The sequence below is a fragment of the Zea mays genome, chromosome 1 (genome assembly GCF_902167145.1).
Source record: "Zea mays cultivar B73 chromosome 1, Zm-B73-REFERENCE-NAM-5.0, whole genome shotgun sequence".
Taxonomy (NCBI): Eukaryota; Viridiplantae; Streptophyta; class Magnoliopsida; order Poales; family Poaceae; genus Zea; species Zea mays.
In genome coordinates this window covers 110991560-111003979 of record NC_050096.1, presented here as the reverse complement: position 1 = coordinate 111003979, position 12420 = coordinate 110991560, and the positions used below count along the sequence as shown (strand labels likewise).

Here is a 12420-nt window from a genome sequence, read left to right as displayed (position 1 = left end):
TCTAAATTCTGAACCCTTTGGACCACTTCATCTTCATCTAATCTCCACGATACTCAGATTCTCTCCACAGTCAGATTCTCAAATAGCTGGTCAGAAAAAAGCTGAACCAAACAGGCCATTGTCCCACTTTCATAGCGCTCCAAGCCTACAGCTCCTTAGCTGTAGCTTTCGATTTTGAATCAAGGGTCAAGAAAGGGCAGTTTTGAACTGGTACAGATTGCCAAGCAAACTTGACTGCCTCAAGAAAGCCCTCAATCTTCGGCCAGAAAGCCTCAAGATGAAATCTGCGTCTGCTGGACTTGTTATCTTTCAAGCCCAGGACCAGGAGAAGGGGGCAGTGGTCAGAATCATTTGATGCTGCTCTTAGCTCTTTGAAGAAGAGCATTATCCACTGTGTATAAAACTCTGTCAAGTTTAACCATGGTGGGGTGAAGCCTGATTGTTAGACCAAGTATGACTTAGATGACTGTAAGTCTTTGACAGACTTATAGAACAGATTAACTTGTGCATGTCACAATAGGTGAGCACAAGTACATGGGACACATAGGTTATTTTGATTTCCATCTTCATATAGCCAAATAGATTTACTAATGATATATAATGCTAGAATCTGGGACCAAAATCATATGCATGCATGTTAGGTTGCAAAGGGGGCGACCCACCAGCCACCACAGATTGTATAGACAGGTAATCCCTAGTAATTACGAACCCACTGTAGTATAAACTCGAATGAAACAACAGCAGCAATTGAAGTCAATCACTATAGGTGTGGAATTAGCAAGCTTAGGTATTCATGTTTCTCGTTGATTGTCGCTCTATTGCTATATTGCTAAATTCATGTATTCATGTGATCAGAATGAGAATATCCAACACCTTTTTTTCGATTGCTATATTGCCCGAGTTTTTATTGCTCTTAAAATAGATAGGCCTGCTAATATTAATCACATAATAGGATCTTGGCAAACTAGCAAAGGAAACGCGCACAAAAAAAAGACTGATGATAGGAGTGGCAGCTATATTTTGGTCATTATGGCTTTGCCGAAATGATGTTTTTAACAATAAACAATTACAGTCTATTATGCAGATCATTTTTAGGGGAACCTACTGGTTTAGATTTTGGAGATTGATGCAGAAAGAAGAGGCTCGTCAGGAAATAAACGATGTGTGTCGCTCTTTGGAGGTGGTAGCTATGGAGATTTTTGCAAGATATGGATGGCGGTTTAATGCTAGAATTGCAATGTCTTAGTGATTTTTAATGCTAGAATTCCGAGGCTGTATGCAAGCATATGCAGAAGGCCGGAACTAATTTTTTCCATTATCTAAAAAAAAGTTTCTCGTTGATTCCATGAAATGCTTGCTCCTATTCAGCCTCGGAATGAACGATTCGGATCATAAGCTAAATTTAACTCATCTCCACAGACCACAGTACAATGCTTGATAGGCTAATTTTGGTTTCCGCAATTCCGCACCTTCGCTGCTTCTCTCTCTCCCCGCAGCCGTGGCGTGGAGACAGGAGCGGCCATAAGGAGGAAGGAAGACCATAAGGAGGGGTTCACATCGCGCACATACCTTGAGGGCGATGATGATACATCCAAGGTGCCGCTGAATCTGTGGACGGCAACCTCGCTCGACGGGGAGCGGGACGAAGGAGAAGGCGGCGCGGCCATGGTGACGGGATTGGGGAATCCGACCGATTCCTGGGCACGCGTGTCGAAACTCGGAAGCAAAGCAAGCAATCGCACGCCTCCTCGCTCTCCTCTGCACTGCTCTCCTGCACAGCACGGTTGGCCAGGCCGAAAAAGTTGTAGGAACCAAGTCCGATCTGACGAGAATCCGGCCACATCGGCCACTACTGTACCATTGGATGAGATTAAAAAATTATAAGGACTAGTTTAGAAATTTCATTTTTTTAAAGAAATTTCTATTTTATCAAATAAAATTAATTAATTTTTTTTAGAAAAATAGAAATATTTTAGAAAAATAGAGTTTTCAAACTAGTAAATTGATTTGTTTGGAATTTAAAACCACTCAATCCCACATAATCCACGTAGATTAAGAGCAAAACTAACCAACCTCATACGAGAATTCAGCCCAACTAGTCCCGTGGACTGGCCGAGGGAGCCTAGCCCAATAACCGCATCTTTGACCAAATGTTTTTAATTGCAAAACAATGAGAACCATACAAGGACACAAGGTACAATGGTAGACCGTACTTGAATCGAAATACAAAATTTCCATTATCATTTAAAATTGTTCAAAATTAAACCTTAGACGAAATGGGGCGATAGAATTGTCCAATTTAACTAATCTCAAATATACTTATCAACTATTTTACATTAAACATAGAAACGACAAGGTTAAATTCGGTAGAAGAACTCAAAAATCCATGTTCTTATAAGGATCATAAAGAAATGAATAAATATTACAATATTCTTAACCACTTTATACATCATAAGGACACAAAATCAGAACTATTACAAAACTGATCTCAAAAATAAAAAATTGCAAAAAGATCATTTTGATAGCAACAAGAGTGAAACAGTTTTGAAAATTTATACAAATATTTAGAGGTATACGAATAAAACTACTACCATCATAGCAGAACGATCTTCTTCGCACCTACAAGGAGGTTCCACACAACATCAGTTAGTTTTAGTATCCACCTTCTACCTGTAGCAGAGGAAAACCCTAAGTACACAATGTACTAATCAAAATTTACTTGGCTAGGTGAGAGTGGTCTCCTGACTCTAAAAAATATGTCTTGTCAAATTAGTTTGCCATTTGTTGAACTTCTAGGAAAGCATTACTAATAGTGCATCCTTGTATTCAAAGTTTTTGGTATTCAAGTTCATTACTTAACCATTCTAGTTAAGCTCATGAACTACATTCAAGCATGTGGTAGATAATTAGAGCATATTCCATGATCTGGTAATAGCCTCATCATCATCATCTAGTTCTAATTGTATTAACTAAGATGGTAGTGATACAACAAGTAGTATCAATATCCGAGGAGGAGGACTATTCCAATCAATGTACATCTAGTTGGGCAAATCCAAACACACGCCTATACTCCTCAAAAGAGTCTCTATAAGGCCATTGTTCTCTTACATACTACTAAGGCCCAAAATGAGCTAACCACCTTGAGCAACTCACCCTAGGCGGACCGTCCTTGTTGGTCACTTTCTTTTAACTCCTAGAGGATATCAAAAATAAGGCAACACAAATAAATTAACCTCCTTCTTCACCCTTTAATTAAGACTTCTTAGAGAGGTTAATTAAAAGGAGGAAGTTAGAGAGATAAACAATAGATGAAATGATCAAAGCATACAAGTGTAATAAATAACTCATCTCAAATATATATTACTCTTCTTTATTTTTTTATTATCAGAAATGATTAGAATTGTACCTTCTGCTTTACAAAGTACAATGTGAAAGTACAAAGATGAAGCAACTTCGTAGGTGGAGCAATTCTGTAACACCCTGAATTTGGGGGTATAAAATTTCTTTCTTATGATCATCCAAATTCAGGTGTTACTCTCCTCTATCTCACTCTAGCTTCACTCTCTCTCTAGTTTTCTCCCTCTCTTTTTTCTTTTAATTAGAGTTATTGGTATTAGTGAAGGATTATTTATTTTATTTTGTCCAAAACCTATGAGTCATGGAATGTTGAATCATATTGAGTCTAAATATTCTTTGAATTGTTGCATATACTTGATTTGGTTTGAATTTGAAACTTGATTTGAATTTGAATTGAAAACCCTAGAGAAAATAAATAGAAAAGCAAATATAAATTCCCTGGAAATAGAAAAAGCCAATCTAGCCCAGTTAGCCCAAGTCGGCCCACCTTGCGCGCGCGCCCGCGCCCGCCCGCGCTGACAGGCGGACCCTGCCTGTCAGCCTGTCTTGCCAACGCGCCCTCTCCCCCCCCCCTCTCTCTGCCCCGTGGGCCAGAGCTGTCAGCGTCGTTCTTTCCCCACCTCGTGCCCACTCTCTCTCTCTGTCCCGCCGTCCCCACCTGTCAGCTCGTCCTCAACCTCCCGCCCACGATCTCCCCGCCGTGGACACGTCCACGACCGCGCGTTCTCTGGCCACGTCCGTGCCCCCGCGCCCCTTTTGAGCCTCGCGCCCTGCTCGCCCACCTCTCCTCTCTCATTTGCGCCCTCTGCCCAACCCTCTCGCCCTCTCTCTCGCTCTGCCCACGCGTGCAGGGAGCTCCGCCATCGCTCGCTGTCGACCGCTGCCTATTCCGTGACCGTCGTCGCGCCCGTGCCCCGTCCAGTGCCACGGTGAGCTCTGCCTTACTTCCAGCTGCTTGGGACACCCTTCGATGTGCCCTTTCCCTCCCTATTGCGTCCGGTCCGCGCTCACCGGAGTTCCTCCTGTGCAGTCGGAGCTCCGCCACCATCGCCCTGTCGAGCCCTTGCGCCTTCGTCGTTGCTTCGCGACGCCAGCGCTTCTGCTCGAGGTGAGCAACGTGCTCGTGCCCTTAATTTGGCCATTGCTGCCATGTTTAGTGTGCGATTGTTCGCCGGAGTTGCCCCGCGCCGCCGTTAGCCCGCCTCGTCGTGTGCAGCGCTCTCTAGTGCCCCCGCGCCGGTGTGAAGGCCATGGCCGAGTCCGCCAGACCGCCCTGATTGCGCCTAAGCTAGTCCCCGAGCCTCTAGTGCCCTGCCGTGGCCGGCCTTCTCATCTCCGGCGAGTTCTCGCCACGGGACCGAGCGGCGCCACCGCGCCCTTATCCGCCCTTGGTCGTTAGATCTCGATCGTTCGTCCGAGATCGGGCGGTTTAGACTTAACCCGAACGGATCTAATCCCAGCCCTCCGATTTGGATCCAACCGTCTCTCTCTTCCCCCCTCCCCCGCGTCTCTGCCTCTGGGCCCGGCTGGTCAGCCCACCCTGACCCGCTGACGCCCTAGCCCCGCTTGTCAGCCACGTCTGCGCGCCCACACCCGCGCGATCTAATCTGGCCGCTGATCTCTGATCTGATGGCTGAGATTACCCCGTACCCCTTCGCGTGTGAGTTTTGCTTAAGAGCCCCCCCCGGTGTTAGGAAATCAACCCGCTGTCCTCTGTTCTAGTGCATAGGTCCCAGGTTTCTTTTAATTAGCCCCTGGACTTTCATTTAATCACAGATTTAGCCCTAATTTCATATTTTAAACTTCAAAACTTATGTATTTCATATCTTTTTCATATGAACTCTAAATTTAGTGGTTCAAATTGCAAAATGTTCACAAGATTATTCTCTGTTCAAATAAAATATGACCAACTATAATCTGTATACTTTAATTTTACACTTAGAATTATAGGATCAATGTATATGTTAGTTTATTTATTTAATAAAATAAATAAAATGAAAGCCCTAGGAGTTAAAATATATTTAATCTTGTGAGATTAGTGACATGCATTACATGAATTCATTTTTGGTTTAACCTTTAGGTCTTAATGGCATAAATAGAATTAGGTATGTAATGATGGATAACACTTAAAGGATAATCAAATTCCTAAATGAGAGTAGTTCATCTTATAATTTAACCTTTTCTTTGTTTAATTACTACTTAACCTTTTTGAGCTATGTTCCAACACTTAGGGAGTAATCAATCCCCCCAATTAGGATTAGTCTATTTTATAACTTGATCTCATTCCCCTGTACTTAATACTATACCTTTTTGAGTTGTGTGCCAATGTTTGTACATGTGTGATGTGATGTTCATTTTTACCTTTCAAATGTATTGAATGTATTCTCGCTTTACTTAGACAACGAGCAGCTCGTGGTTCCTGAGTGTGTTGTCGAAGATCCCTCTGAGCAACAACTTGGTGAAGGCAAGTGTCCTCAGACCTATCATGTCCTACTTTACTTTACAATTCACTGTCCCGCATTACATTATTGAAACTTAAGGATTGACTAGTTTGTATTTACCTTACCCTTGTTTACCTTTTTGGGTTAATCATGGTTAGCTTATGCCACTTCTTCAACTTAATCAATGAACATGATGTGATCTTTTATGATACGATGATGTTATCTCGATGAGGTTCTTGTGGTTACTTTAGGGGGCTCAAGCTGTTTCCTGAGTGCCTCTACGTAAGGACCTGTTTGGGGAGTGACAACCCGAGATAATAGTGCAACCATGAGGGTGGAATGGGATGCCCTTAGCTGATTAATTAGAGGAACCAGAGGAGTAGTTGGCTTCACCGTAGGGCCGTCAATGGGGTCCGGGCACAGTACTTGCTCTGCCGAGGCTGGTTGCAGAGGTTCTTTGATTTGGTTTTGTTAGTCACCCTTCCTCTAGGGAGATGTACTGTGTTTATCAAACTAGAGAAACCTAACGGGCGGCTATGACCTCTGGGAAATCTTTGTAAAGGCTAAATAGTGAGACCCTGCTAGGTCACCTTGGTAGTGATCAATGGGGAGGCTAGAACCCCGGGTAGAATGGGAATCACGGCTTCTGGGTAAATGTGCAACCTCTGCAGAGTGTTAGAAACTGGTATATCAGCCGTGCTCTCAGTTAAGAGCAGCCTTGGGATCCTCTTCGATTAGAAGAACTTTGGTTACTTTTATGATGATGACTAGTAATGATGGTTATAATTTGATCTCTGGTATTTTCTCTTGGAGGGAGTACTCCTAGGTAATAACTAGGTTATTACTAAAATTTGGCTCTACTTATAGCAATAAAACTTGACCAACTAAAAGCAACCGCTTAACCTTAACACCACATACAGCTAGTCCACTGTAGCCAAATGGGACATTTGCTGAGTACGTTGATGTGTACTCACCCTTGCTTTACAAACCACCCCACCCCAGGTTGTCGCCACTGTACTCAGTGCTCAGGAGGTGAAGCTAGCAACATGGAGGACTTTGAGGAGTTCCAGGACTACGACGAGTTCTAGTTTACTTTAGTGGTGTTGGAGACTTGTTCGCAAATGCTATGAATTAAGAACAAGGCAACACAAAAAGAGGTTAATGGTTAATGCCCTTCGTCCTTCGAAGGGTTATTTCCCTTAGGATATAACGATCTTCGGACGAAGGTCATGAAGGACATACCTTCATCGTCACAGTGTATGTTAATAGAAGAAGCATATGAAACATGAGAAATAACATGGATAATCATATGACATCATTGATATATCTTTATTATATTATCATTAATGAATAAGAACAATATTGAATTACATTTGTACCTTCGGCTTGACTGAAGGTATAAGTCCAAGCGTGACGCACGAGCGAATACAAGCCAGCGTGAACAGTGCAGGTGTACTGTTCACCTATTTATAGGCACGGGACGCAGCCCGATCAAAATTACATTTATGTCAATTACAACTAGTTACAATCATGACAGAAATTACTATGGGTCGATTGGTCTTTTCCTCTTTAAGTCGGTGCAGCCCTTCATTTGAAGGCATGTCGCTATGCCAAAGCTCCCTGGATGGTAGCTTCGGCGTGTACCTTCGCGCTATATTTGCTTATGTGCTGATCTTCCAAAGGTGTTTCTTCTTAAAGGACCTTCGGCGACGAAGTAGACCCCCAATAGTAGCCCCTTCGTGGTGCTAGATCGTTTTTCGTAACGAGCTTGATCCGTGAAAAATCTCCAAGGCTTCGGAATGCCGAAGGTCCGAAAAACACCTTCCATGAGCTCGTTGACGAGAAACGATTAAAATATTCCGAGTGTGAGGTGGCCCACCATGCGGCGGGTACGCACGGTCTGTCGATTCACGTCCCAAGCGCCGAGTGGTCCACCGTTCAGCGGGTGCGGGTAACTGTTCAGCGGGTGCGGGCAACTTGGCGATTCACCTTCCCACCTGCAGCACTATATAAACAGACGGGTAGGTGTGAAGTTACCACAACATTCATTGCCATTGCATTGTTGTGCTATTGAAAAATTTAACCATAGCCAAAGCTTTTTCACTGCATTCTTGAGCAAAGCATCATCTTGATTTAGCTTCGGTAAAAGAAAGAGCTTCGTTAAAACTGTAAAAATCATTAACTTCGTAAGAACTGCAAAAAATTCATCATCAGATGGACAGAGTACGCTCGACTGCAAGGCTGATCCGTGAAGGAGAGGAGGCCGAAGTCATGACACAATCGGGATTGGTTGTGATGGAGGAAGTTATTGACGAAGGTGCACCTACTGCCGAAGCTGAACAAGCTGATGTCGAAGAAGAGAATGTTGATGAAGAAGAGGAAGACTATAACACTCTGATCCCATCAAAGCCCAGCCACTTAGATTTTGAAAAATCTACTGTGTCTGAGGCTGATGTGCCCATGATGATGAAGCTGGGTTATTTCGGAGAAGCTAAAAAGAAGCTTATTCGTTTTGCCAGAGAAGAAACCACTCCAAAACCGAAAGATGACGAAGTAGTGGTTTACAAAAGTTTTTTCAGAGCAGGATTGCGGTTTCCCTTGAACGAGATGATTGGGGAAGTTTTGGATAATTATGAAATCTTTCTTCATCAGCTGACCCCTAACGCCATTGTTAGGCTCAGCATTTTTATCTGGGCCCTTCGAAGCCAAGGGATGGACCCAAATGCCGAAGCTTTTTGCCGAGTGCATGAGCTACATTACCAAACAAAGGCCAGAGAAGACGGGCTACATGAAAATTTTGGCTGTTATAACTTCATGTATCGCAAGGATACAAAGGCTCCGGTGCTCAGCTATCACACCAAGTGGCCAACCGGCTGGAAAAGCGAGTGGTTCTATATCAAGGCCGATGAGAAGAAAATGGAGAAGTTGAAGACGATGGTCATGAGCCCACTGAGTTTAAGCTTCGGACTGATTAGGCCCTTGTGCCGCATGACATCGGGGTCACCATGCCAACAAGCTGTAGCAGAATTCAGGGTGGTGGCTGAACACATCAGCACTAGAGATCTAGTGCAAGAATACCTGGCCAACAGGGTATTTCCAACGTTGAGTGAATGGAGTATGCCAAAGCTGAAGGGAGCAAAGAAGAAGAATGAACTTGTTCGGTTGCCCTATCGCTTCAAGTTTGAGAAACAATTCAAAGAGCCTTGCCAAGAGTGGCTAGAAATGATTGAGGCTATGTGCAACGAAATTTTGGGCAATTATACTAAAAAAGAAGATCAACTGATGACAGCAGCCTTCGGCACCCGACCAAAACGAAGGTTGAATCGGGTAATGGATGCTTTAAACTTTGAATACCCTGACTATGAACGACTAAGCAAGGGTGCCGAAGGGCCAAAGAGAAAAAGAGTTGTCAGTGTTATGAGCAGACAAGCTGCTAGGATGGTAAAAGAAGACGAAAAAACTTTGAAAAAGAGAAAATCCAGCCCTAAGCCGAAGGTGGCAACCTCGAAGAAGAGAAAAAAATGCAACTCCAGAGCTGGAGATGGCTGAGATAGAAGAGGAAGCTCCTTCGACACCTTCTGCTGCCAAAGTACAAGAAATTTTAAAGGTAATGACCGAATCCTTACCTATCAAGCTGCTAAGTCCACTGGGGCCGCAACTGACGGAGCTCTTACAGAAGAAGGACGAGCCTTCGACAGCGAAGAAGGCGGTTGGGCCAAAAAAGCGAAGGATTGTTACTGTTATGCAAGCTATTGAGGAAACGCCACCACCGGCCTCAGCGTCAAAAGTAACACCAGATGCCGAAGTTGCTGCTTCTGCCGAAGCTACCAACCTGGAGAGTACATTATCTGCTATCGATAAAGTGCTCTTGGATTTGGCTGTGGAGGGGACTGCTGCTTCTGCAGAAGAAGTCCTGGCCACAGTGCCTGAAAAAGGGAAGGAAATTGCCGAAGATATTTCGGAAGAAAAAGGCTTCAATTTTCAAAATATAATTGGTCAAGAATTATCCAAGGCTGAGAAAGAGGACCTGCAGAAGTATGCTATATCCTGTGGCTACCAGCCAGGAGCCATTCTCTTTGGTGGAATTAACGAAGAAGCCTTAGGATGTATTCGAGATCGAACTAGGGCGAAGATTATCAGCACTCTGTCAAAGAGTGTTGGTTTTCTGAAGCTTGAAGCTGACATCAGCAGCTACCGACGACAGCATATCGTCGACAGCTTATTCTATTCTAATTTTAAGGTAAAGTTTTCCCTCAACTTTTTATTGTTTTGCGATGAAGGTGATTTCTGATGAAGGTTATTTTGCACAGAGTATGCTACTAAGTAAAGCCTTGAGGATGCAACAAGACCTCGAAGATAAGAAGAATGAGGTTATAATTGAGGGCTTGAAAAGTAAAATCAAAGATCATGAAGCTGCTCTTGAAAAGAAAGATTTTCTTCTTCAAACAATGGAGGGTTCATTGGCAGAAGCCCAAGCCGAAACTGCCAGATTAAAAAGTGAACTCCTCCTAAAATCAAAAAGCTTCAAGCAAGAAAAGAAGAATTTTGATGCGAAGCTTGAAGCCAAAGTCGAAAAAAGTTCGAATTTGCAAAATTCCTTGAAGGAGCTTCAAGACAAATGCCTAAACTTCGGCAACCGATGCGTGCAACTGCTGAAACAGGTCTTCAACTCAGTGGGAGCCAGTTCTGAAAAATTTGAACCTTCGATTGAAGACCTGCCAAGCACCTTCGAACATATTGAGGGCGATGTTGAGGTGCTTGACGAAGTTATAGCTGGGCAAGGTGACTTCTGTGCCCTGCTAGCTTCTTGCGGCATAGCTGTAGCTTTATGAAGGCTGGTTGTACGCTCGGAAAGATCATAAACAGGCCGAACTTCAGCCTATCACCAGCGGATTTAACTGACATCCCCAACCTGGCCCGAAGCATTGGAAATAGATTCATAACTCAAATTTGGACAAAGGGTGGGCAAAACTTAGCTGGTGATGAAGCTCGAAGTCATCTTAAGCCGGTATTAAACTTGTACCTGTTGCTTACCTTCTCCTGAGATTTCTATTTACCTTATACCGCTTTGTTATGTACAGGATGACGAAGCCGAAGGTCAATGACCCAAAACTTGACGGATACTGATGAAGCTGCTGCAAAAAGCTCTAGAGAAATTTGAATTATCTTTTTAAAAGATATTGTAATTTAGGAATCAAACATTGCGCTGTAAATTTGTCCATACTGTAACGCCCTGAATTTGGGGGTAGAATTTTTTCTTCTTTTCTCTCACCAAATTCGAGCGTTACTCTTTCCTTTTTCCCTTTTCTTCTCGCTAAGTCTTGATCTTTTCCAAAAGTTATAGCGAGAATTAGCTCGACATCTTGTGTAAGCAAAACCTAGAACTATTTTGGGTTGTTGCATCATGCCGAATTATGCACTCTTGTGTTTGTGGTTGAGTGAATTGGAGAAATAGGCATATAGAACATGTGGAAATTAGAAAAAGAAAAGCCTTTTCTTTTTCTCTCTCCCCCCCTTCTCCCCTTTTGGCCCAGCCGCCCCTTCCCCTTGGCCCAAGCGGCTCAGCCGCCCCCCTCCCCTTCCCGCGTGGGCCCCGCGGCGGCCCAGCCGCCCCTCCCCCGCCGTGGGCCGTCATGGCGGCCCAAGCCGCGCCCCCCTCCCCCCTTTGGGCCCAGCGGCCCAACCGCCCCCTCCCTTTTTTTCTTTTTTCCAAAAATCCCCTCCCCGCGGGCCCCGCCCGTCATCCCCTCTCTCTCATCCCCTCCCTAACCCTAACCGCCGCCGCCCCTCTCCCTGCCCTAGCGCCGCCGCCGCCCCTCCCCGGCGCCACCGCCTCGCGGTCCTCCCCCTCCGGTGAGGCTCTCCCTCCCCCTCCCCTCCTCTCCCTCCCCTCCCTCCTCCTTCCCCCTCCCGCCGGCGCTCTCCCCGCGCCCGGCCGCGCCCGCCCGGCCGCCCGGCTCGGCCACCCGGCTTGGCCGCCTCCGGCGTCCCCGCCCGGCCTCGCCCCGCTCCCTGGCGCGCCGCCCCGGGCTCGCGCCCGGCCCCACCGCCTCGAGCTCGCCCGCCCATGGCGTCCGCCCTCTCCGCGCCGCCCTCCGGCGAGCCCGGCCCCGGCCGCCCCAGCTCGGCCGCCCCCGACCCCGGCCGCCCCGCCCCCGACCTCGGCCAGCCCCGCCTTGCCGCGCCCGTCCCCGGCGAGCTCGGCCCCGCCCCGTGCTCGGTCCCCTCCGGTGAGCCCGCCCCGCCCCGCCCTCGCCTCGAGCTCGCCGCCCCCGGCTGCGCCCCGCCTCGCCCCCGCACGGCCCCGCCGCGGTCGCGCCCCGCCCCGGCCTCGCCCCGGCCGCCCCTGGCTGCGCCCGGCAAGCCCGCCCCCTGCTCGTCGCCCCCGCCGTGCCCGGTCCTGGCTCGGCCGTCCCCGGCGAGCCCCGCCCCGGCTCGGCCGCTCGCCCCCGTGCCTGACTCGGCCACGCCGTCCCTGCCCCGGCGTGGTGGTCGGCCGTGTCTTCGCCCCGGCGTGCTTGCCCGCTCGCCCCGCCGTGCCTTGCTCGCGTCGTGACGGCCCCGGCATGGCCTCGAGCTCGGCCCAGCGTGCCCATGGCACGCGGCCTTGAGCTCGGCTAGC

General features: G+C 46.7%; 1 protein-coding gene across 4 annotated transcripts in view; it reads right to left on the bottom strand.

Moving 5' to 3' along the window:
* LOC100273926 (CW7) overlaps nt 1-2275 on the bottom strand; it is a 51685-nt gene extending 49410 nt beyond the window's left edge. For 3 of the 4 annotated variants that reach the window (XR_004856023.1, XR_004856024.1, XM_008669828.3), the window contains exon 1: nt 1570-2275. Coding sequence is in view for 2 of the 4 variants with exons in the window: in XM_008669828.3 (XP_008668050.1) it covers nt 1570-1667 (98 nt within the window). In the remaining 2 variants the exon portion in view is untranslated. The remainder of the gene's footprint in view (nt 1-1569) is intronic. The other variant, NM_001148318.1, reaches the window with a different exon arrangement.
* Between the last annotated feature and the right edge of the window lie 10145 nt (nt 2276-12420).